The following is a 26,765-nucleotide window of genomic DNA, read 5'->3' as shown; positions in this document are numbered from 1 at the left end:
TTACCTAGGGAGGTGGTAGAATCTCCTTCCTTAGAGGTTTTTAAGGTCAGGCTTGACAAAGCCCTGGCTGGGATGATTTAACTGGGAATTGGTCCTGCTTCGAGCAGGGGGTTGGACTAGATGACCTTCTGGGGTCCCTTCCAACCCTGATATTCTATGATTCTATGATATCACTTTATGTGTTTCATGACATGTTTGTTACCTTCCCTTGTCCTTTCCTCCTCGTGTTTCAGACAACATTCCTGTTCACCACCTGTCCTATTCAGACAAAATATCACTATTAATCTCTTTTGTAAAACCATTTTATTGTCTACTAGGTTGGGGTGTTCTTGTCCTCGTCTGCTGGAATGTGTTTACATAGTCAGTGTGTGGTGTAGCAATGATAGCAATACCGTTGCTGAGTTTGTGTACTGGATGCTGACTTGCAGGCAAGCAGCTGCTTTTGACAGGGCCTGACTGTTGCTCATAGCATAACTTTTTTGCTGACTTTGGTTCAGGCCTCAGGCCCATGCTTCAAGCTCTCTCTTTCTACTACACGGGTCACTGACTTCAATCCAGTCCATGGGATTAGTTACCACCTGATGGCTGCTTGGTGACCTGTTGAAAAAGAGCTGGTGGTTCCAGTTCAACCCTTCTGGAAAGTGCTGTAAAATGTAACAGACAACAATAACCATTCAGTGAGTTTTTTCACTATCTCTAGAAATCAACAGAGAATTTGATTCCTTCTGTAGAATTCTTTAAGACAGTTAAAAGGCAACAAGAAATACAGTATTCTCTACTACATTCTGTAAGGTTTTACAGTAATTTCTGTGAGGAAATTCTGGGGAGGGATAGCTCAGTGGTTTGAGCATTGGCCTGTTAAACCCAGGGTTGTGAGTTCAATCCTTGAGGGGGCCATGTAGGAATCTGGGGCAAAAATTGGGGATTGGTTCTGCTTTGAGCAGGGGGTTGGACTAGGCGACCTCCTGAGGTCCCTTCCAACCCTGATATTCTATGAATCTCACTAAGTTGATGTAGAACAAAGTTGGTTTCAACTTGTTTTAATTTTAGAGGACTTTTCCATATGGGAATTCCCAGCTGGGAGAAGTATCCCCAACACAGAAAGCATCAACACAACCTTTTTTGGTAGTCTCATTAGAGAAGCCAAAGCTGAATGACCATGAATACTGATTACAGTTCCATCCATAGAGGCTGCCTCTCTAGGGCAGAGTTCTGGTAGATTTGTGGGCTTGTACTGCCACAGGTTGTGCTGTCCCTTTTCTGGGAACAAATGGTGGATGTCAGTCTCTAGGCCGGGGTGGGCAACTTTTTGGCTTGAGGTCCACATCTGGATATGGCAATTGTATGGTGGGCCATGAATGCTCATAAAATTGGGGGTTGGGGTGTGGGAAGGGGTGAGGGCTCCGGCTGAGGGTGCAGGCTCTGGGGTGGGGCCAGAAATGAGGAGTTCAGGGTGAGAGAGGTGGCTCTGGGCTGGGGCAGGGAGTTGGGGCGCTGGAGGGGGCCAGGGGTGCAGGCTCCGGGCGGCACTTACCTCAAGCAGCTCCCGGAAGCAGTGGCATGTCCTCCCTCTGGCTCCTATGTGGAGGTGCGGCCAGGCGGCTCTACACATTTCTCCATCCATAGGCACTGCCCCGCTGCTCCCATTGGTCATGGTTGCCGGCCAATAGGAGCAGCGGTGGTGGTGCTTGGGGCGGTGGCAGCGTGCGGAGCCCCCTGGCTGCCCCTACACATAGGACCTGGATGGGGGACATGCTGCTGCTTCCGGAAGCTGTGCGGAGCCACAGCACATGTGGAGCGGGGCAAGCCCTGGGCTCTGGTCCCTGGCAGGAGCTCAAGGGCCAGATTAAAATGTCTGAAGGGCCGAATGTGGCCCCCGGGCCATAGTTTGCCCATCCCTGCTCTAGGCCATGGAGAACTACTTTGTTATGGAATCACAGAGAGCCACCAAATAATGACTGTGTCATCCCATACACTGCAGTGTCATTGGATACTGATCCAGTGCACATACAGCAACTCAGGGCATGAGCATCATATCCCAGCTACTTTGTGACTCTCTGCAACTCAATGCAACACATTCTTTCTCTGTCTCTCGTCTGTGACCTTCTGTCAGGCTGATGAGGGTGAAAGATTGGGCGTGACGGTGGGTGTGCATTTCTTCATCTCATTTGCCCTCCTGGGTTGATGAGAGAGAGTGAGGAAACAATTTTTTTTTCTTACACCTTGTCTCTGGTTCCTGGCTGCTGGAAGGAGATTTGCACAGAACTCTTACCTCACCCCCTCACACTTTGTATGCAAGAGGTAATGCTGTGACTGGAGCATGAAGAGTGTCACTCAAACCCCACCAACTCCATGAGAGCTGCGTGTAGGTCTAAAGCCACAGCTTGAGGATCGTTGCTCCTGGGGCTTCTGCTCAGGCAACCAGATCAACTGAAACCCACTTAAGGGAGCAGATTTGCAAAGCAAAAGAAGTAACAGTGTATCCTCTTGTATCTTTCTTGCAGTAACAACCACGCTCTCCTCCTGGTCAGGACACGCCAGAAAATGCAACGAAACAGCCAAGTCCTATTGCGTCAACGGCGGGGTGTGCTACTACATTGAGGGGATCAATCAGCTGTCTTGCAAGTGAGTGAAGGTCGTGCTTGTTTCGACACACAAGTAGCCTGGAATGGAATCGGGGATGGTTGTGCGATTGCAGAAGGAGTGATGTCTCTTGGAAGGTTCCCTGGTGATTGTGCTGGCTAAGCTGCACAGGTTTAGCAAAAGGGTGCTTTTTACCAAATTCCCAGCCATGAAAAACGTGTCACAGAGCATAAAATAAGCCCTCCCATGTGAAATCTAGCTATTGGATGGAAGAGAGAGGGGCAGGGCTGGGGGCACCCCAGCCAGGGGCTCCTACCATTCTGCTGGCTCCAGCTGCTAGTCCCCAGGCTGGGAAGGAGCCAGGACTTGCTCTTCCCCTGCAGAGCTTCCTGCAGCAGGGAGAGGTACCCAGTGGTGGGTCTGATCTCACTTCCCAAAAGCAGCTGTGCAGGGGAAGAGCAAGTCCCATCCCTCCCCAGATCAGCGGGGACTAGCAGCTAGGAGCCCCCAGATGGGGCACTCCCAGCAGCCGGAGGGAGATTAGACCCACCTCTGGGAACCTCTTGCGGCCGCAAGAAGTTCATAAATCCCATGATCCCCACCCCTTTTGGGTTGGGACCCCCAGGGTTACAACACTGTGAAATTTCAGATGTAAATCTTTAAAAACGTGAAATTGATTAATTTTCAAATGCTATGGCCGTCAAATTGACCAGAATGAGCAGTGCATTTGGTAGGGCCCTACTTATCCCCAAGTAACATACGTCAAGTCTATTGAAACTTCCTTTAAGGATATGTTTATGCTGGAAGTTTGAAAAGATGTTTTCTCTTTTCCCCCTTCCCTCACAGCTGCAGGGACTGGTGGGATCTGCATTTCCCTGTGCAACTCTCCCCAACCTAAGTCAAGGTTCAGCGTCAGAGTCACTGTCCTCCCCATTAAGAATGGATGGGACCTTCCTTGAAGCATGCAAATCTCACTCTCACCTCTCAACCAGAGGGGACCCTGATGAGTGACTCAAAGCCCTCTCCCCACCCCCTCTCCGTTAGGGGCCTTCTTGTTCCTCCCACAGCCCGGTAGGCTAAAGAATGAGGCTTGTGAGTGAGTCTCCCATGTGACATTTAGAACTCTAGCATCACACCAAAATTGGTTTATAAAAGGGGCTTCTTGGGCGTCAGTGAAAGGGAATCAAGTGTTGTGTTTACTGTGTTCCTTTTTATATTAGGCCCTACAAAAAGCTCAGGGAGCCATAGTAAGACATTAATAAACATGGAATTTCCTTGAGAAGGTGGAGGTAAAGTGCATGGGTTAGGGGATTGGTAATCTGCCATGAGAGCCTTTCACCTCTAGATCACTGTTTCAAATCTAGACAAGGCCAGCAGTAACCCAAAGCTAATACCATCTTGTGGCTTCACATTGGCAGCCTATGTGAAACATGGGTTGAGGGGCTCAGTCTAATGGCCAGCATCAGAAGTCTGAACCGCAGAAACAACCAAGACAGTTTGCAGTCTAAGCAGACAGTCATAGAACAGAAGAGGCCTTGGAGATTAAACTGCGCTCACCCTTTGACATGGTCTCAAAGTTAAGGACCTCCCGCAAGGCAGGGAGTGGGAGGTTTGCTCTTCTATTGCTCTTCTATCAACTCTGTGGACGAATTCTGTAGAAGACTAAGTCTCCATGGCTTTCTATCCAGCCCCTGCTACACTGGAACATGCAGTAAACATGGCAATTGCTCAGATCTGTTTCAGTCAGGGATAGGCCAACAAGTCTGGCTTCAAGTAAGTACTTGAACTGACTAAACTACAAACTATTTTGGAAGGTCAACAAAGTTTGGTTAAGTTTTGTGTGTGTTTATTTCTACCATATTTTGCATGCTTTGGCACTCCTTTGTTTGGCAGGAATCACAAGCAAAGAGCTGATATTCAGCCAAAGAGCCTTGTTTTCCCCATATTTATGACCCTGTGATGAAAAGCTTGGATGGATACTTGATCCAGTGAGCTCAAATCTTTCCATGTGAGCAAAGCATCAGTAGCCCTTCTATATCATGGGCTAGATTTTCAGAGGTGCCGAGTGCCTTCAGCTCCCAGTGACTTAGCTGGAATTGTGTGTGCTCAGCACCTCATAATATCGGGCCCTTTTAGCCTTAGCATTCCCTGGAGGAAATGCAGGAGAAGCTGTAAAATGCCTTACAAGATTATTGTGCAGCACAAACCTTATTCTGGATCAAGTTGGAAATGCAGTGTAAAAATAGTCTCTGTCTTGTCACAGAATATAGAGATTGGCCTCAGCTACAAGTCTGGATCCAAATACCCATCAAACGTTGAGAAAGTTCAGCTCCATGGCTAGATCCAAGGGTTGTGGCTTGGGACTACATCTGAACAATGAGCTGAGCTAAAATCTTAGATCTGAATGCCCCCTGCTTTGGGGAAGCTTGAATCCAGATCTGAGTTTGGCAAATTGGGCCTATTTCTATTTTTATACTTCGTGAAATACATATTGAAACTTACTAGACAATTCTTTGCAACCGAAGCTCGCTTAATTTTACAGGCCAGATCCTTAGCTGGTGTAAATTGGCATAGCTTGTTTCAGTGATGCTATACCCATTTTCCTCAGCTGTGAATCTGGCTCAAAATCAGTATGCAGCTGTTATGACTGAACACCTTTTATTTTTTATGAAGTACATCCATGACATGCCCATCAGAGATGATCTTCAGGCTCCTGGCATGTTGCCAGTTTGGACTTTAATGGTGCCATTTTGAGCACCCTGAAAATCCCCTTTGAAGAAGGGGAACAAGATTTCTCCCCCCCCCCCCCTTCACATCACTGGTGCAGGAGCAGTGCAGAGGAAAGCTTTACTGGTCTGAAAGCACTTGGACTGGTTTTGCCAAAGCGGTCCTAGCTTAGTCATGAAAGAGTTCACCTTACAATTAGGACATTGTGATTGATGTCTCATGAGGTTTTTTTCCTAATTTGAATTCCATCATGATTTTAGCAGCCAAAGCCTCATGAACCACTAGAAATAGACATAAATACTAGAGAGATTATACCATTTTAAAGCTGCAGTTTTTGTTTTCAGATGGCATGATGCATTGGTTTTCATCTCTAATGAGTCTCAATTTATTGGCTGCTAAAAGTGTGCTGGGATTGAAGGGTGTGGGGGGGTGGGGAGGGGAAGCAAAGCACTGATCAGAATTAAGTGATTTCTAAGTCCAAAATATCACTGTTCACCTGCCAGAGCTTGGAAAGAAAGCCCTGTACCACTAGAACCCCAAGTTTCCTACACTGTAACACCTTCATTTCTGGTCCTGATGTCCTCAGATACTGGACATTAAATCTGCTACTGGTCCCTTGGTCTAGCAGGAATTTTTAAACACTGCTCAGGGACTGAATATGGCAACTTTAGGGTTTCAGGCCAGTGTCATTTACAGTCCCTGGGGAATTGGAGGCAACCACTAGCTCTCTAGTAACTAGTGACATTTGGATTTGTAAATATGCATTGAATTTCAGATAGTTTAACTCAGATCATTTTATTTTTTCTTGTAAAATGAGGCATTCTTAGTGTAGGTGGTTGGTGATAGGCAAACTGACTTCCACTACAGAATAGCAAAAGATTAGACTACGGAGCAGATACTTTCAGAATGTGCTTGTATGCTGACTACCAAGACCGTTTGATTAGCTGCAGAAATGTGGAAAGCTGGTTCCAGGTGAGGGAGAAAATAACAAGTTCAGAGAAGAATTCAGAAAGAGAAGGTGGGGTGTAGGTGAGGGGAGGGGAGGAATAAATGGTTTGATCCATACTTCTTAGCCTTTCTACACTACATTATGGGTCCTGTACCTGTCCCAAAATCCACCCCCATCTCTACTGAAGCGGAGTTCTAGGGCATTGGTCCTTTCATTATGTAGCCTGTTAAAATACTTTTGAATCACAGCAGACTGTTTGACTCTTAAAATGTAAAAATTAAAATACAATTAAAATTACCTAACATTAGAAAATGCACCAGAATCAAAACCCCAGATGGGAACACACAAAGACTTTAGAGTGGTAAACGTTGTGGATTGGGCCTGCCTCTCCATAAAACACACGAGGAGATGCAATGAAAACAGTGTGGATTAAAAAGGTGTAGAAACCCAGTTTCAAACCCAGCCTTTGTTTCTCTTTATCACTGGCAATGAATCCAATGTTTGGATTCTAAGACCTTCTTCTGGGCTGTATTATTTTCCCTTAGCACTCCGGAAAGCAGATTCTGGCCCGTACACCAGCATGGTGTTATCAGATTTTTCAGTATTCCCCTTCTGAGATTCAGCAATCAGGAAATATGACTTGGGAACATTCCGCTTGTCCACCATCTGTTTTTATCTCCTTAGTCACCTTACTGGAACATACTTAATTATTTAGAGTGCTCTACAAAAACAGAAGATTCTTTCTGTGGATGTTATCTCTGCAAAAGAGCCAGTAGGCACCTGAAATTAATTCCTCTCCTGAAGTGGCTTCATGCCTGAGATGGTGCAGATATTTTCCATTTGAAAGAGTGAGTGGCCCATGTTTTTGGTTGAACTTTTGTAGCAGGGCCATCAGCAAATTGCTCCTTCCAGCCACCAAAAACCCGGGGAGGAAAATGCAGTGAAATTTTTGCCTGGAAAACCAATTTCAGTTCAGTTCAACATTGAAAAACATAATAATCTAGACTTGGGTCACTGGAAATACATGCCCTGGAATTTCTAATCTGTGGCAGACCTCTCCATAGATTTTTGAGTCTTTGCAGAGTGTTTGCATAATTTAGGCTTTAAAGTAAAAAAATAAAATAAAATAAATCTACCCATTTTGGTTGCAAAGAAAACCTGCTTATGCCTTAGGCAGTGCTGTCATCCTGAATCTGCAAACAGACCATCTGAAACTAAACCTTAGAGAGGTGTGACAGGCCCCAGGTATATTGCAGCCTGTAGGCATATAAACTAAAAAGGATTATAGCACTATATAGAGATAGATAGATATAATTGACCCAACAGCACTAATAAAACAAAGAACCTCTGACCCTGGGGGAAGTGGGAGTGGGAAGAATCATAGGTCCTGCCCCAGATCATCCTGCTAGGAAAAGTCTTAGAAATGGGCCTTATCGTTTCCCAGAAAGGTAAAAAATAATCCTCAGACTCAATTCCAGAGTCCTTAAGAACACCTGCATGTTAGGGGGCTTATTCCTTCACCCACTTACTTCCCTGGTCCTTCTCGCATGAACAGAGAGCAACAATACCCGAAGTCCAAAGGTGCAAACAATTCGATGTTTATTGGGGTGAACTTCCAGCAAGCATGATTCCAGTTTCCTTCCTTAGTATCCTCCTTCCCAGCTCTGACACCACAGAGCCTTACACCTGTGTCCCTGTTCCCATTCCTACCCTTAGCCAAACATGATTCCAACTTCCTTACTCCCATTCCCTGTTCCCATTTCCCCCTTTAGCAAAACATGATTCCAATTTTCTTATCCCCATTCCCTGTTCCCATTTCCCCCTTTAGCAAAACATGATTCCAATTTTCTTACCCCCATTCCCTGTTCCCATCTCACATACCCACATGCCCATGCCCATGCCCACCCCCACCCCCACCCACACCCAGTCACTTCCTCATTGACTACAGATTATATAGTAAAACTTGAGTTCTGCTTAGCTATACCTTAACCAATCATTCTCCTGAAATTTAACTAACCAATCCTAACATATTGTAACATGATTATGTAACCAATTATATCCCACCACCTCAATTAGTTTACACCCAGCAAAATTAATTATACAGCAGACAGGAACAATCACAGAACCAGACAGAGATTATACAGACAAACAACAGCAAAGTGGGAACTATAATGATAAAACAATACAGAAGTGAGGATTTCACATCCCAGCTATTGATAAGTGAGTTCTTGCCAGACAGGATGCTATCAAACTAAGTTTCCTTTTACATTTTCTAGGCACTTCCCTTTCTCTGGAGGTGATAGGAATACAATCCTGTCCTGATAGTGCCTAACAGCCCAATAGCACCTTATTTCAATGTGACTAGTTTGGAATGCGAGGATGTGACCGTTCGCTTCCCAGCTTATGGCTGCCTCTGCTGCTTAGCCAAAGGCCTGAGCCTAAGCACAGGGCCACAAACTGTCACAGTAAGAGAAGGCCCTTACACTGGCAGACAGTGGTTTTGATTCTTTCTTTTATACCTCTATCACTAGCCAAGTGATAAGAATACACCTAAATTCTTAGAGTATAGGCCTTTACAGACAGGCCTGAATATCTATATCCTAACACTGCAGTCGGTCAGACAAATCTCCAGCCTCAGCTTGAGGATCCCAGCACACAGCTGCTGGGCTGGAACATGGTGATGGGCCCTGATCACTGGGTCTGGATGAGCTGTGCTGGGCTGAGTATATGAGAGGGGAGAAGTCAAAGGTGGCTGTGCACCATTCGTGCACTCCCCTGATCTTGGGGACATCCATAGGGCGCTTCAGCTCCTTGGCACAAGCTAGAGCAGTCTTAAGGTTGTTCAAACTGATGTTGGCTATCAGACCCTTAGACTGCATTGCATCAACTGTGGATTACCGATGCACAATAGTGCACCACCCATGCTCTCTTACCCTTTAGGATTGCCAATTTGGTAATATTTAAAAAACAGACACTCCAGCAGGAGTGCTGGAAACTGCCTCGCCCTGCCTCTTCTACCTGAGGCCCCACCCTTGCCCCGCCTATTCTTCCACAAAGCCCCACCCATGCCCTGCTTCTTCACATAAGGTCCCACCCTACCTCTTGCCCCTGAGGCCACTCACCCCGTTCACGCCTCTTTCCCACCTGTCACTCGCTGCTTTTTCCCTCCCACCCCCCCACCCGGGTTAGGAGGGACTCGCCTGTGGAACCTGGGCTGGGAGCTGCAGCCACTTGATGCAGATAGGCGGCTGCCCCGGCCCCGGCTGGGTGGGGGCTGCAGCGGGTGATGACCCACCACCTCCCCCACCTGCAGGAACCAGATATTGGGTGGCCGGTCAGTAGATCTGACCAGGCACTGTCAGGGCCCCTTTTCGACCAGGCTTTCCTGTCAAAGACTGAGCACCTGGCCACTCTATTACCTTTCCATGTACTGGCATTTGCCCTCTGCTGTGGGTTGGAGGGTTACACTAAGACAGAATTCCCCTACAGTGGAGTACTCAGCTGCCCAGTTAAGGCAGTTTTATGACCTTTCAATGTCATCAATACAGTTGTGCAAATAACCAATTTTGCAGTTTGGTGGCCAGACTGAAAGATTGAAAAACAAACAAAAAACCTTGTTTCATGTTGACCTAAAATGAAATGTGAAAACAAATGTTTTGGGAACCAAACAAGTTGATTGAATTTCATGTTGGGTTGAATGAAATATTTTGTTTTGCTTTTGTGTAAAATTTAAAAAAAGTTGTTTCTAATGGAAAGGCTAACTGTTTCTAAACAAAACATTTTGCCTTTTCTGCCTCTGAAGCAATTCAGTGAATTTGATACAGATGCACTAAATCATAGAATATCAGGGTTGGAAGGGACCTCAGAAGGTCATCTAGTCCAACCCCCTGCTCAAAGCAGGGCCAATCCCCAATTTTTTCCCCAGATCCCTAAATGGCCCCCTCAAGGATTGAGCTCACAACCCTACATTTAGCAGGCCAATGCTCAAACCACTGAGCTATCCCTCCCCCCCAAATGTTTTGATCAATCTAAATTTGCATTTTTTTGGCAAGGAAATAATTTAGTCCAAATTTTTTTTACCCAGCTCTAGTTATCAGCGTTGTAGAAAGGGATTGTAACATGGGCGAGGACCTGGTTCTCAGCTTCTAAATTACATGGGACTAGAAACCATCAATTGCTTCACAGAACCAAAATTATGAAAGATCATTTTTGCAAGAATCAGCTTGCAAGATTTAAAGATGCCAATAAATGAACATTCTAACCCTTGTTTTGGCCCTCAGCATAGGATTATGGGAGAGGAACGGTGTAGAGGTTTGGAATATCACAAGTTGAAAACGAAAGATTTCAGAGGTGGGAAAAGATTTTAAAATGAGGGAAGTATGTGACATACAGTCAATTTGATTTTGAAAACTATTCAAAAATGTACATAAATAATTTGCTAAAAAAAACCAAGCCTTTTCTGTGTCTTATGAGTCAGGTTGCTTCAAAATTCCACAGCTTCCCATCTATATTTTTCCTAATAAATCCACACACTATGGGAGAAAAAAGTCCACAGAATTTTGCAACATTTATTTTGGACATCCCCAGCCCAATTTGTCCCAATTTTGGACATCCCCAGCCCTTACACGTAGCACCACCTTTGCTGTGTCAAGCTGATATTTTGTATTCAAGGTCTCCCCACCATCACAGCTGCCTTGCATAGCATCTACAGTTCATCATCTTCACAGTGTCAGGATCCATGGAGTGCTTCTCAATCAACTTAATAATGTGACGGGGACAAGAAATGATAAGTTGTGCTCTGCTGGGAAAGTGACATGAGGCACCTTTAGTTAGTGTTTGCTCAAATGCTCCCCTTTCTCTGCAGTCATTGATTTGTTTCTTTCCCAGCACCCTGTTCTCTATTCTGCTGCTGCTTCTCCAACAATTCCTACCCCAGAGCTTCAGGAGAAACTCATATTTTATTTATATTTTATTTATTTTTGATTTATTAAGTGTTCCTCTCAATATCTCTGATTGCAGGGTCAGGTTTATAAAATCCACAATGACACAGTTATAGCTACAACATCCTCCCCCCACCCCAGATCTGCAAATTATGGTGCGAACAACTTGCCATTTATTTTTCATTATTCTCCTATTTTAAAAAGCTTCAATCATTCCACAAGTGGGGAGGAGGACAGAGGCAATGCCATGTGACTTAGCTGACCAGTCACACACCACAAACACAAGCAGTGAAAAGATGAAGTGACCAGGTTGCAAACAGTCAGTAAGGTGATAGTTGACAAGCACAATAAGAACAATAAATACATTGGCAGTCTGTTTGTGAACAATTTGCAAACAGATAGAAGGGCTAAATTATTTGGATATTTTATTTGCAATGAATAATTCGGCCAGCTCTAGAATTCAGTCTCTTTCCCAGTCAGTGCACGGCCTCTCTGCTGACCAAGGGGCCAGTAGTTCTAGCTGTGGTGGTTTTGTTATGGAATCCTAGAAACTCAGGTCTGGAAGGGACCTTCAAAGGAGACCGGATCCAGCCCCCAGAGCTGAGGCAGGACCAAGGATGCCTAGACTGGACACATATACCTTCGTGGACACGCATCCACTAGGAACGAGACTGATGCCCGCTCCCTTATATCACATGGGTCACCAAATAGCCATTGGATGCTAATCTGGGCTGGGTAGAAACTGGTGAGCTAGAGGTGAAAATCCCCATCTCCCATAACAAATCCCTTAGCCAGCCAGTCCTAGTCTGTCTACAATGCAAACAGTCAACAATGAGATGAAATGGCGCTGTGTCCAGGCTGATTTGGGGCAGTTACACTTTTTTGGTTTTTTTGCTGAGGTGCTTTAGTTCCTGATGCTGTGGGGTATGTTCTGCTCCTCCCCACCCCATTCTGTCGTGCTCCTGTAAAACCCTTTTTAAGAAACAGCCTGGAACTCTACCCTGCTGCAGCTGAAGCCAATGGGAGCCCTGCCGCTGTCTTCAGTGGACATTGAAGTGGGCCAGCTGCAGTTTGACCCTTACTGTACAGCGGGTGCCTGGATAAGGCCTTGGCATTTGCTCTCGCTGCTTTCTCCTCTTCTCGTCGGCTGTTCTGGGGAACACAGCCTGTCGGTGCGCTCAGTGCATGATTCTCTGGGACTGGTTTGGGGATAATGACAGAACAATGCTCTTTTTCAGCCCTCTGCACAAATAGGCAGCATGCCTGAAACAGTTCTCCATTCACTTATTTAAGTGCCAGGTGTCCTTTTGCTATATTTTCTCCATATCCTCATAAATTAAACCACCTTCATTTTCATGCTCTTAGTGACAGATTACGGTCTATTCTGAGGAGTTTCCCAGCTGGGTATTGTGATCTTAATTAAAGAAACACTGCAGAGAGCAAAGGGAATGTGCCAGCCGTTAAAGGCTGGTATTACCTGAAAGTGGGCAGGTAAAATTGACACACAGGGCCAGTCTGCACTGGGAACTTCTGTCGCCATAACTACGTCTCTCAGGTATGTGAAAAGTCCACCCCCTTTAGAGAGGCAGCTATACCACCCTAACCCCAGTGTAATGGCACTAGGCTGATGGAAGAATTCTTCCGCCTCTCAGGAAGATGGATTATCTATGCCAATGGGAGCACCCCTCCCATCGGTGCAGGTAGGTCTACACTGAAGTGCTGTAGCTATAGCATTTCATGTGTAGACAAGCCCATGAAGATCCCTCTCAGAGCCACAGTATAGCAGGGTACAGAGATTAGGTTGTGTCTGCTTCGAAACAGGGACCAGATGGTCCCTCACTTCATGTGGGTGTGCAAGGGGCCTTCCCTCCCGCAATGTACGCTCTGAGTAAGGGTCAAGGACAGTGGTAGTCCTGCTGTTTGGGGGAGCACAGAGGTCCTTTCTGGTCACCCTGTGGGGATCGAGATCATGCCAAAGTGGGAAGGGCCGAGGCAGGCCAATGACTCCAATCCCCTACCAAACTGGTGCATGGAGCTGACCAGGCACAGAGAGGGAATTGAGTTAAAAGATGGTGGCTCCTGAGTGTTCCCCAGGTGGATCAGGGCATGGGGCAAGACGTGCTCCCAACAGGTTGGTGCAGCTCTGCACCATTCCTAACATAGGCCTATGCCTTAGAGGCACAATCCAGACTGAGGGTGGCCTGTGCCTACCCCCTGCCATATGCGGCCTGCGGTGGTACCAGCCCGTAGCTGAGAGTACAATTGGGAATGAGGGAGATGCTAGTCGTGGAAAGACCTACCCCCCGAGATGGGCCACCCAGGAGCTTTGGAACTTAATGGGGTGCACACAGCTCTGAGAGTAGGGTGGCCAGATAGCAAATGTGAAAAATCAGGACGGGGGTGGGGGATAATAGGAGCCTATATAAGAAAAAGACCCAAAAATCGGGACTGTCCCTATAAAATTGGGACATATGGTCACCCTATCTGAGAGAGACCTGGGACAGCCAGCAAAGGCTTTGCAGGTAAAGCCCAGCTGAAGGCTGGTCACACGCACACAGCAATGGCAGCCTTCTGGAATGTCAGCCTTCTGCACGTTCTGTATGTAAGACAACATGCTTTGTCACTAACAATGACCCGACCCCAGCGGTTACCAAATCCCTGCAGCATGTGCTGGCTCCCAGGGAAAGAGCATACTGCTTCTCATCTCGCCCTGTCCTGCCACATGGAGCGAGAGATGCCACATTTCTCAGTGTTCTGTGGTATACTTCCCAGATTCCTAGATTCCAAGGCCAGGTGGGACTATTGTGACCATCTAGTCTGACCCCTTGTATAACACAGGCCAGAGACCTGCCCTGGAATAATCCCTAGAGCATGTGTTTTAGCAAAACATCCAATCTTGATTTAAAAATTGTCAGTGATGGAGAATCCACTTTGACCTTTGCTAATTGTTCCAAGGGTTAATTATCCTCCCTTTTAAACATTTGTGCTTTATTTCCAGTCAGATCTGTAGGCCCATATCCTCAGAGGTTGAAGAATCTGGGCTGTAACCTATTGGAGGACAATACTAAGGGAATGATATCCCTCTTCATAAATTTAGTGCAGCAGGGACACAGGTAACAAAGGGAGCCCTGGCTGGAGATGGTGTCAGATATTGCACACTTTTCAGGTGCAGCATTATAGTTCAGGAAGCTTGCCTCTAAAATCAGTGAGCTAATGAACACAGAATGCTTGTGATGATGTCTCAGTAGATTGCCACACCCAGCCGAGGCTCAGCTGTGCGACTGCATTAAGGATGGGTAAATCTCAAGAAGCTGGAGGTTTTGTGATCATGCAAAGTAGTTTGGGCATTCACAAAACTTGCTCAGGTTCACAAGTTTTTCTGTCCTATTGCTTCAAACCTGGTATTTTTCCATCAATGATTCAATATAAGTAAAAAATAAAAGCTCACATTTTTCTAGGTAATGGGGAGCCTGTGGTATGTACCACATTAAGCATGGAAGGTTCTTTCTGCCCTCAGCTGCTAGGCTCTTAGCAGTGAGACCTGGAGATGGTGCACACAGTAACTTTTATTGCATTACTATTTCCCCGCTGCTGTATATTTATTTTGCTGTAAATTTCTTGCCAATTTCTTCCCCTGGGATTTATTCCCTCTGCCCCTCTCCTCTCATTTTTCAATCTTTCCTGAGTGGGATGCAAATACAATAATGTTCTAGTTCTGGCCCACTACCTGCAAATAGGCTCGGCAGACTTTGAATTCTCTATCTTTTTTTATACAGTAGAATCTCAGAATTACGGACACCTCAGGAATGGAGGTTGTTTGTAACTCTGAAATGCTCTATAACACTGAACAAGGTGTTACGGACTTCAGCCATGGGCGAGTTGGGACTGCAGCCACAGGGTGGGGTGGGGTCATGGTTCCAAGCGGGGAGGTGGGGGCTTCTGACCCTAGGGGCCACTGAGGCTCTGGGCGGGGGACTCCGGGCTTTTGCCCCACGAGAGCACAAGGGATCAGGGCTTTAGACCTGGGGGGAGTGCTGAGGCTTGGGGCTTCAGCCTCATGGTTCTACTCCTGGCTTCTTCCTTGCGGGGGGTGCTGGGGCTTGGGGCTCCTCACCGCTCCACTCCCTGTTTCAGCTGTGGGTAGGGATGCACTGGGGCTCTAGCTATGCGGGGAAGCCCTGGAGCGAGAAACTGGTGCTGCTCTCGTAGCTAAAGCCCTAACCCCTGCTGACCCACGTGGGGCTGAAGCCAAGAACAGAACCATGGGGCTGAATCCTCGAGCCCTGGCAACCCTCACGGAGATGAAGCCAGGAATGGAGTCATGAGGCTGAAGCCCTGAGCTCCAGAGCTCACCTGGGTCTAAAGCCCAAGAGTCAGAAACCCCGAGCCCCCTCCACCTGGAGCCCTAACTGCCCCCTCACCCTGCGGCTGCAGCCCCAACCCCCCATGGCTGAAGCCATGAGCCCCAGGGTTAAAGCCCCAAGGCAGTATAGTGTTTTGCTTTTTGTTTTTTGTCTCTGCTGCTGCCTGATTGATGACTTTTGTTTTCACAGGGTGTCCGGTTGACCGGTAAGTGCATAACTCTGGTGTTCGTATCTTTGAGGTTCTACTGTATGTTTGTATTGTATAGTTGCCTAACACAATGGAGCCCAGCCTATTTGAGTTCTTTAGGTGCTATCACAGAATAAATGTTAAAGTCAGTGGCAAAAAACTGTTAACACAAAGTGAAGCTGGCTTGGAGGTGGGTCATTCCCTTGCAGAATGCTAAGTTCAGTAAAACTCGAACAACTGAAAACCAGGAAACACCATGCAACCTTAACTCTGCCCTTTTCCAGCACAGTCCCAGTACACCCTATTAACCCACCCACCTTTTGTCTGCCCATGCCCTGTTGCTGAAATGTTCAAGCTCTTCACCTTCCTTTATATCCCACTCACTCTGACCCACAGGATTCCGTTGAACACTGTTAAAGGACAAAAAGAAAAAAAAGGTTGCCCATGCCACCTTCCCTCTGCCCTCTTCAAGCAATGCCTCAATATGCACATAGCACCCGGGCACTGTATGATTCAGGAGGTTCCAGATCCTGGCATACACTCTCACACAGCCAGTTCCCCAGAAGGAATGCCACATGTGTACAGTTTAAGAAACACTTCACTTGAAGACAGTAGAGGGAAGATGGCGTGACAACTTACATAACATAAGAACGGCCATAGTGGGTCAGACCAAAGGTCCATCTAGCCCAGTATCCTGTCTTCTGAAGGTGGCCAATGCCAGGTGCCCCAGAGGGAATGAACAGAACAGGTAATCATCAAGTGATCTGTCCCCTGTCGCCCAGTCCCAGCTTCTGGCAAACAGAGGCTAGGGACACCACCCCTACCCATCCTGACTAATGGCCGTTGATGGACCTATCCTCCTCCATGAACTTATCTAGTTCTTTTTTGAAGCCTGTTACACTCTTGGCCTTCACACCATCCTCTGGCAAAGAGTTTCACAGACTGACTGTGTATTGTGTAAAGAAATACTTCCTTTTCTTTGTTTTAAACCTGCTGCCTATTAATTTCATTTGGTGACCCCTAGTTCTTGTGTTATGAGAAGGAGTAAATAACACTTCCTTATTTACTTTCTCCACACCAGTCATGATTTTATAAACCTCAATCATATCCCCCCTTAGTCGTCTCTTTTCCAAGCTGAAAAGTCCCAGTCTTATTAATCTCTCCTCATACGGAAGCTGTTCCATACCCCTTATCATTTTTGTTTCCCTTTTCTGAACCTTTTCCAAATCCACTATATCTTTTTTGACATGGGGCGACCACATCTGCACACAATATTGAAGATGTGGATGTACCATGGATTTATATAGAGGAAATATGATATTTTCTGTCTTATTATCTATCCCTTTCTTAATGATTCTGTTCACTTTTTTGACTTCTCCACCACCCCTTTTTTGTGTGCTGTGGGTGAGAATGAATGGGTTGTAAAAGAACGCAAAGGGTTGTATATTTCAACAACGGTGGGGTTGGCAGAGTAAAGGTGTGTGCATGTTAATGGGATGTATTGGGGCATTGCTGAAAGAGGGCAGAGTTAAGGTTGCACAGGTAACCTTAACTGTGCATTTCCTCATTTTCAGATGTTTGTGTTTTGCTTGACTCAGCAGTTTGCAAGGGGACGACCTACCACCAACCAATCTTAATTCTGCATTAATTTTTTTTTTGTCATTGAATTTCCTAGGTCTTCACACAGGAAAGCTCTATTCGTAGTCATTTAGGCAGTTGTTTATATCGTGTCCCACAGTTAGCATACTGAGCCAACTCCCCCCAACCCTACCCTGCACACACATCAGCTGTGCCCACCAGCTGTGCTTCGGTACACCTCCCAAGCTATGCCCCTGACCCATTCCGTGTGTTTCCCCACCTCCCCACTACTGTAGCTGGGCCTCTCCACCACAATTAGGGAACGCATCACCCTGAACTCTTCACACTCTGGTATACAAAAGTTTCTAGTGCCTCCCTCCTCCTATAACTGAACACATGTGCAGTGCCTGGAGCAAAGTGGAATAGTGTTCGGTTGCAGGGGGATTGGGGTTCTCTGGAAGAGCTCAGGGTGCACGGTGGGTTGGGGTGCACTGGCAGACCTGGGGTTACAGGGGGGTTGGGGTGCACTGGCAGAACTGAGGGTTCAGAGGGTTTGGGGTGCACTAGCAGAGCTCGGGTTGCATGGGGGTTGGGATGCACTGGCAGAGTTGGGAGTATGTGGGTTGGGATGCACTGGCAGAGCTGGAGGTGCAGGAAGTTGGAGTCCACTGGAAGAGCTGGGGATGCAGGGAGGGTTGGGGTGCACTGGCAGAGTTGTAGGTCTGCAGGCTGGGGTACACTGGCAGAGCTGAGGGTACGGAGGTTGGGGCGCATTGGCAGAGCTGGGAGTGCAGGGGGGCTGGGGTGCACTGGTAGAGCTGGGAGTGCGGGGGGGCTGGGGTGCACTGGCAGAGCTGAGGGTACGGAGGTTGGGGCGCACTGGCAGAGCTGGGAGTGCGGGGGGGCTGGGGTGCACTGGTAGAGCTGGGAGTGCGGGGGGGCTGGGGTGCACTGGCAGAGCTGAGGGTACGGAGGTTGGGGCGCACTGGCAGAGCTGGGAGTGCAGGGGGGCTGGGATGCACTGGTAGAGCTGGGAGTGCAGGGGGGCTGGGGTGCACTGGCAGAGCTGAGGGTATGGAGGTTGGGGCGCACTGGCAGAGCTTGGGGGGCTGGGGTGCACTGGCAGAGCTGAGGGTACGGAGGTTGGGGCGCACTGGCAGAGCTGGGAGTGCAGGGGGGCTGGGGTGCACTGGCAGAGCTGAGGGTACAGAGGTTGGGGTGCACTGGCAGAGCTGGGAGTGCTGGGGGGCTGGGGTGCACTGGCAGAGCTGGGAGTGCGGGGGGGCTGGGGTGCTCTGGCAGAGCTGAGGGTACGGAGGTTGGGGCGCACTGGCAGAGCTGGGAGTGCAGGGGGTTGGCATGCACTGGAAGAGCTGAGGGTTGCCATGCCTCCCACACCTGAGTCCATAATCTTTCTTGCCTCCCCTACCTTATATCCCTGTTCATGCCCCGCCCCATAACCTCCCTCCCCTCGCTGCAGCCCCAACGCCCTCTGCTCCTCCTTCCACACTCCTCCCTCCCCTAACAGCCCTTCCTTTCCTGTAAGCAGTCACATGTCCGCTTCCTCCCCCCACCCAAAGACTAGTTCAGTTTCCACAAAATAAAATTGCCAGCCATGATCCACAATTCCTGCCACCTCCAACCATTCAGTCCAAAACTCTGTCTTACGTGGGGGGCTGTGATTAACTTACCCATAGTTCCCTTAATGGAAGGGTGAGCTCACAGCCATCCAGAGGGCTGGGATTCATCCAGGCATTAGTACCTCCCTGGTTAGCATTACAAGGCAGCAAAAGGGAACCATTGGGAAGGGGGCGGGGGAACGACTGTAACTCAGGAGCCCCTTGGTTAAATGACCCCAAATTAGGATCACTAATGCTACCCTATGCCCCTATGAGGCATACTAGATTTCCAAGGTTTCAGAGTAACAGCCATGTTAGTCTGTATTCGCAGATTTCAAAGCCAGCTGAATAAGTGTTTGGATTTTAGTGTACTTACAAGGTTCGAGCTTTAAAGCATATAAAACAACAGGAATGGAAACCCTTTGGCCTTTTCCCTGTATTTGGGAAAGTGCACATAAAAATGGATGTTTTATAAAATACTGTTCTCACTTTGGGTTCCCCAAAGATTTAGTGGTAGGTTCCATGTGCTACCTTGGGTAAAACTCAACAGATTGAGACTGTTTTGACCTGCAACATAGGAATAGTTTGATCTCTAGCTCTGGGCAAAAAAAAACCCCACCTGGAAACTTTTTAAAAAATTGCTATTTTTTCCCCTGTCCCAAACTGCGCCAAATTTGAGTCACTAACCCTACCCTACCCTACCCTCTCCTGAGGCACAACGAACCTCAAAGAAATCCAATTAAGCAGGTTGATTTTAGAGGACTTTAAAAGGTTGCACTTTAAACAGACACAGCATTAACTCTAGTGGCACTGCTGCACCACTGTAATAATTTCTCAGATCCCAGGCAGGTATGTGCAATAAACTTGGAGATAAATAGGATGCCTGTGAAAGCATTCAGGTGCCTCTGTACAGAGGGGCCATTTGGAAGTTTATGAATAGGGTGCATATAAATCTATCTGTATCACTAGTGGTGGGTGGACTTCAAAAAGGTTCGGATGAATAAATATCCAGAAGTTTGGCGTATTTTATACAAATCAGAGCCCTTTGTATCTTTTTATCCAAGCTCACATTTCCCCAGAGATACCCAGGTGACCTCCCTTCACTCCACAGCCCTAGGATTGCTACCTTCAGACTGCCAAAACGTGCATCCCATGCACTGTACTTCATAGCCTCAGCTGCCACTCCCCCATCAGGGTGAAGGTCCATGGAGTGAATCCACTGTTGCCACCTCTTCTGTGCCCTTCACACTGAAGTGACATTTATTAAGCTTTCCCCTGCATTGCATTCCAGAGGGTCTGTCTGAGATCTTGCATACTATTGAGATCAAGGGTGAAATTTTTAGTTATCTGAATGACTTAGAAAGCTAACTTCAATTTTCAGAAGTGACTTGGGAACTTAAGAGCCTAATCCTCATTGAAAGTTCATGGGATTTGGGCACCTTAGGCACTAGAGAAAATTGTACTCGAAGAGGCACAGCATACAAACTGATGGCAACAGCAGGGCTGGGGCCAGGACCGGATTATGTAGGAGCCTTCAGCAGGAATGGAATAGAGGACTAGGGACAGTATCCCTTGTTGGAAAGAAGGATCATGGTCAGAGCTGCAGTGGGAGAGAGGTGAGGAAATGTTGTAGAAAGGACCAAAAGTTCAGGCTGGTTCTTAGTTTGCCCAGACTTGTTTTCCCATCTCAGAAATCTTCCCATAGTGGAGGTCACATGTATCTCTGCCATTTCTGGAGAGACCCTCACCCAGAGGTGCCGGAATAGGGGAGGCCAGGGGGCCATGGCCCCATCACTTTTTAAAGTGGGAGGGCTATGCTCTCCCACCTTTTTCTTGCATTAAAGGCGAATGACAGGGGGAGGGGGTGGAGAGGAGCAAGTGGCAGACAGGGCCTCAGGGGACGAGGTGGAGTGGGGGTGGGGCTTGGGGAAAGAGGAGGGGCAGGGGCGGGGTCTCAGGGGAAGAGAAGGGGTGGGGCTTCAGGAGGAAGGGGTGGAGCACGGGTGGGGCCAAGGTTCGGGCACTGTTGCCCCCCACTTCTAGGGAGCTTCTGGCACTCCTGTCCTCATCCCCCTGCCAGTAGGACATCTATGGACATACTTTATGTAGACTCCAAGTGTCTGAAAATTGAGATACAGTGACATCTGCATGGGAGTCAGGCATGTCACCACTGGCCTAACCAAACTGGCACATGACACTATCTTGATTTGACTTCACCACAGACTCTGCAGCTCCTGACAGCAGCATTTTGGAGGCCATGGCTGCACTGCAGAACTTACAGTGGTGCAGCTGCTCCGATGCACCTGCGCCATGGTAATGCTGCTAGTGCAGACACTCTAGGTCAAAGGAGAGAGCTCTCCCATTGCTAATTATTCCAAGCCCCGCGAGCGGTGGTAGCTATGGCAGAAGGAGAAGCTCTCCCGCTGACATAGCACTGTCCACACCGGTGCTTAGGTCGGTGTAACTTACGTCACTTGGGGGGGTGGCTTATTCACACCCCTGAGCAACATAACTTATACTGACGTAAGCTGTAGCATAGCCATAGCAAACGTCTAGTGTCATCATGTTCAAACATGCCATGATATTCCTCCCTATAGCACCACTTTCAGAACAGGTTGTGTGACTGTGAATTGACTCCTCTGGGAACCTGAGACAATGATACAGTAATGTAGGTGGGATTTCCTTACCCATTGAAAGTTACCAGGAAGTGGAGATTTTCCAGCCAGGGGTTAGTAGCAGCATTTGCAAATTATTAGCAATAGTAAAATAGCATTAGAAATAGTAAAAATATTCTAACTAACAATGAATAGGAAGCTCAGTCTGTTTAGTTGATCAAAGAGAAGATTGAGATTGACTTGATTACAGTGTATAAGGAGCAAATATTGGGTACTAAAGGGCTCATGGAGCTAGCACAGAAAGCTAGAACAGGAAGTTCAAGCCAAACACATTCCAGTTAGAAACAAGGCTTGCATTTCTAACCAAGGGTGATCAGCCCTGGAACAAGCTACCAAGGGAAGCGGCAAATATTCCATCTCTTGAAGTCTTCAAATCAAGACCAGCCTGGACTGTCAAACCCAAGTTAATGGGCTCAGTACAGGGGTATCAGGGTGGCCTGTATTATACAGGTCAGACTAGATGATCTATTGAGCCGTTCTGGCCCAAAAATCTATCAATAATATTTTGCACGTCTATACTGGCTTTAGTCTGAGGTTCACAAAGCATGTTACAAACACTGATCTCCCTAGCTTCCTAGCAGAGTCTGAATGTAGAAGGTGAGTCTGTCAGCTGCCCCAGAGCTCCGCACAGCGCATTCAGGAGTGAGTGGGACAAGGCTGGCTGTAAGCTGCCTTTGGATGCCCTGTTAGAGGGGAGTCCTCCAGCTCAGAGGTGTCTGTATTCTGCCTTCTGGGTAATCAGTGCAGTACAGATGGAGAATCACGCAGCCCTAGTCTGCACAGCCCTCCCTCACACAGATGGGGAACTTAGTCTGGGCCCCTCTTCATGCAGTAGCACATGCTGGTGTGTTTGTGTTTCCAACAAGGGAGGGAAATGTTACAATCAAAAAGAAAAAAACAACATCCTCTCCATTTCTAAAGTGTTCAGAGAACATTCCACTTTTTAAGCCCCCCCCCCTTTCAAAACAGGTAAATCTAGGACTAAGGCAATTTGACAGTGTTCCTTTAAACAAGTAAACACAAGAAGTTGAAATGCAGCCCTTTTCTTTTCTTATTATTGCCACTGAATTATTTGTATATCCATAGTGTATCCGCTAAGCATACACTTGGCAAGAAAAAACAATTCTATTCTACCCCTGAGCAATAGTACAGAGTTAATCTGTCAACATGTGTTTGAACTATAAAGCTTTGATCATGCTAAATGTTGCATACGGTTAAAAAAATAAACAATTCTTCCCCTCTCCCCCGTAATTTATCTGTAGACTGGTAGAAAGTACTAGTGTGAATTTGGCAGAGGGAAGATGTCTGTTTTCTATGGAGTATGGAGAGGTCAGTAATTCAGGCAGCATTATATAAAAACTAGCATGCCCCTCTGCAGCTAGTACATCACATTCATCCCTGGTGTAACTTCAGTGAAGTCAGCAAAGTTATGCTGGGGAGGAATTTGGTGTCTAATTCCCTTTTCCTATGTGAGCCAAAAATGCGGATGCTACAATTATTATGTCAGTAGGTCTATCCATGAATCACAGAAAAATTACACATAAGAACTAAAGTGCTGACCGTAATCTAATCATCCTTGAGGTCAGGTTGAATGTAGACATTTAAAAATATATCAGGACGACTGAAACTTTGATGGGGCATATATAATGGAATGGGAGAGAAACAGGAAACAGCCCCAATCTCAAGCTTCCAACTTTCTTGGTATCTCTTGGTCTCTGATCTGTTGGCTGATAGGGATCTAGCAGTCACTGTAGGGCCAACAATTCTTTTCAGTCTAATGAGTACGAGGATCTTCCCCAGGATGAGAATCCGGGGCAAACTATACTGGTGGGGGGTTGACAATGGGAGGCTCTAAAGTAGTGATACTCAGACCTCAGTGGTTCAGGAGCCAAATTAGCGATCAACATTACCCAAAAGAGCCACAGTCATGTGACTTCACTGGTACATTTACTATTATATCTGTATCTATATTATTGTCACTGCAAAATGACTGACCAAGTATCATTATTTTATCAACTACAATTGGTTAGTAATATAGTAAAACCATCCTGATTGGTTAATAATTAAATCACACAGTGTTTTAATATCATGTGCCACAAAGAACCACAGGAGACATATTAAAGAGCCACTTGCAGCTCCTGAGCCTCAGTCTGAGTACTGTAGCTGCAGAGTGTGTAAGACACAAAGACTGCTGCCAGCTGGAGCCCAGCTGACTGAATAGGAGGCAACCCTGGCCATTGTGATGTCACCAAAGGGTAGGCAGCCTGTGCCAGGAGAGGGAGTTGGGTGATGAGAGAGCTCATTTGGGGTCAGAGAGAGAGAGGTCTGTGGGCTAGACAGAGGGATCGGAGAGTCAGGGACAGGTAAGGACAATGTGGGGGAATTACCTAGTTAGGCTAGGAGAAAGGGTGGAGAAGGAGAATGAGTAAGAAAGGAGCCTTGATTGGTTTTGGAGAAGCATTTGAATTGTTCAGGGTTAAACCTCCAAACTCCAACTTTTGAGGTTCAATCCTGTGGGTCAAGTTAAAAGAACCTTCCGACAAAGCAACTTTTCCGTCCCTTTGGATTGGCCTTGCCAGCAACATGCTACATGCATCAGTGCTAAACGTCGTGGTTCCAGTGCCTCCCATGTGTAACTCTGCCCCGCAACACTGAACCCCAATAACTAGACACACTGAGGGATCTTGTCCAGGCATTTCACTGGTTTGCAGCTGCCTGAGCCACAAAGCAAAATCTCTACCTGAGTTCCTCTGGATTTGCACTTGTGTAAATGATGGCTGAATATGGCCCTAGGCTTGCAGATCATCCTGGTGCAGTACTAGTGACTGGGGGCGTCATGAGACCCCAGCAACTGGACAGGGGCTTGTTCCAGTGCAACTTTATTGTCTATCCCTTACCATGGAAAACCATTGAGAATGCTCTCTCCATAACCCTAATACAACAGGTTCCCCTGGAAGAGTGCTGGAGCTTCCTGCAGTGCCTCTGGGGAGTAATGGCATTAGGTGGAGTAGGACACTTGCCGTGCACCACTTCCAAATAGCTCTATCAACCTGTGGTACCTGCTGCCAGTCTGTGTACGTAGTGACAGTAACACTAGTCTCCAAGAAGGTTGCTCGGTAGCACAAAGCCTGCCTGCCCCTCTTGTCAGGTGGCAGCTGGTGGAGGTGATTAGCAGTGGGCAGGTGAGTAGGAAGGTGACAGGCCTAAAATGAAAGGATGGGTTTGCTGACACCTGGCCGCCTGAAGATTAGAAAAGAACAGAATATTGATATAAAGGAAACCTGATTAAACAAAGCAGAGATTAAATGGAGGAACTGTACATAAAGCTTTTAACTTTATTTTTCCATTCATCACTATGCACTTTTATTTCTAACCATAGCCTCGAGGATGCTGCCAGATTTGTTCTGTGATTTGTCCCCTTTTCCTCCTCCAGATGTCCAAACGGATTCTTCGGACAGAGATGTTTGGAAAAACTGCCTTTGCGATTGTACATGCCAGATCCTAAGCAAAGTATGTTTGAAGAGAAAAAAATGCACCACACTACTTAAATCTCCTGGGCACAGCGCAGCACTGGATTTAGAGTGGTCTAGCCAGGGGTGTGTTTTGATAGAATGTTTGGGTTAGGGAAACAGGTAAGGGATCAGGCTGAAAGCAAATCATAGGAATCGTGGAAGGGATCTGAGGTGGCATCAGGAGGGGCCGCATTTCAGTCCACTTCGATATCATTTTGCTATCTTGTTTCTCTCTTTCTGGTTTTCTTTCTTTCGTTAGGTGTCCGATCGAATTCACCGGGGATCGGTGTGAGCACTTCGCAATGGTCAGCTTCTCCAGTATGTCTCTTTCTACTTCTCTTTCTCCCTAATTATCGTAGCACTGTGTGACATCTTTAAAGCAGGTTCTTCCATTCCTTAGGGCCTTGTTCTCCTCTTTTTGTGCCCGTGTAGCTCTGGCTGACATTAATGGGAGCTAAGTGAGTGCTGCTAAGAGGAAAATGAAAGCCCTCGCTGTCTCACAATCATTTTGAATGGTTCTTGCTTTCACTTGTAAACGAACATAATGTAGGATTTTACAGTTTGCTCTTTTCATGCAAAATCCAAATAAGCAAAGATTTTCAAGTGTGCTGTGGAGAACAGGTTGAGTGATAAGAAACCTCTATTAACATTATTATCACATGAGGAACTGCTTTGCACAATACACAGGAATCCTTTCCTTAACTTTGAAAGTGGGATCTGTGAGTTTCTCTGTACCAATTTGGGAATGATAGGTAGAGTTGGGCTGAAGACCACCAATTATTTCAGAAGAACGGCCATACTGGGTCAGACCAGTGGTCCATCTAGTGGAAACATCCCCTGTCATCCAGTCTGAGCTCCTGGCAGTCAGAGGTTTAGGGACACCCAAAGCATGGGGTTGTGTCCCTGACCATCTTGGCTAATAGCCATTGATGGACCTACCCTCCAGGAACTTATCTAATTCTTTTTTTGAAACCAGTTATACTTTTGGCCTTCACAATATTTCCTTGCATTTTTTCAGAGACTAGGCTGTGTTTACTTTTCCAGCAGCTAAGCGAAGCTTCACTCACTGTGAAATTGATATTACCCATTGCGAGCTTTGGGTCAAACCCTGACGTCTTTTCTAAGGGCTGGATTATGGCTGTTCCTTTCAGAAGTTCTGGGTGGTGCACCTCCTGAAGGGGTGTAGCCATAGATATCCCTCTCTGAGACAGAGTTCCTCCCACATCTCCCCATGGAATATGGCAGCCTTACACTGATGCAGGGCAGTGCCTGACTTAGATGACTGAATTCTTCATTTTTACTAGGTCCCTGTTTAGACAAACTCCTTTGTATCCATGTCAGCAGGAGTTTGTAGTGTGAGTGTAAAACTCAGGGCAAAATTCTGATCTTGGTGTAAATCAGGAATAAGACCATTGAAGCCATTGGACTTGCTGTGGATTTACACCAGTGTAACTAAGAATCCAGCCACAGTTACGGACATCAGACATTGGCCTTTTCAAATGGCCAATTATGCAACCTTTACATGGAGTAGTACATATGTGAGTAGCCCCCTTGACTTGAGTGGGACTGCTCATGTGAGTAAGTACTATGCAAAGTGAATAAAAGTTGCAGAATCAGGCCATTTAATTAGC

At 46.9% G+C, this 26,765-nt stretch overlaps 1 protein-coding gene across 3 annotated transcripts in view; it reads left to right on the top strand.

Moving 5' to 3' along the window:
* NRG2 (neuregulin 2) overlaps positions 1 to 26,765 on the top strand; it is a 314,296-nt gene that overhangs the window by 238,251 nt on the left and 49,280 nt on the right. For 2 of the 3 annotated variants that reach the window (XM_084636240.1, XM_084636242.1), the window contains 2 exons: positions 2,505 to 2,625; positions 25,056 to 25,132. In XM_084636240.1, the coding sequence (XP_084492366.1) occupies positions 2,505 to 2,625; positions 25,056 to 25,132 (198 nt within the window). Of the gene's footprint in view, positions 1 to 2,504; positions 2,626 to 25,055; positions 25,133 to 25,393; positions 25,453 to 26,765 lie in introns of all 3 variants that reach the window. The other variant, XM_084636241.1, reaches the window with a different exon arrangement.

Source organism: Lepidochelys olivacea (assembly GCF_965140295.1).
Source record: "Lepidochelys olivacea isolate rLepOli2 genome assembly, chromosome: 8".
In the NCBI taxonomy this organism is placed as follows: domain Eukaryota; kingdom Metazoa; phylum Chordata; order Testudines; family Cheloniidae; genus Lepidochelys; species Lepidochelys olivacea.
The sequence above is the reverse complement of the archived record's forward strand: the minus strand, read 5'-3'. Positions and strand labels throughout refer to the sequence as shown.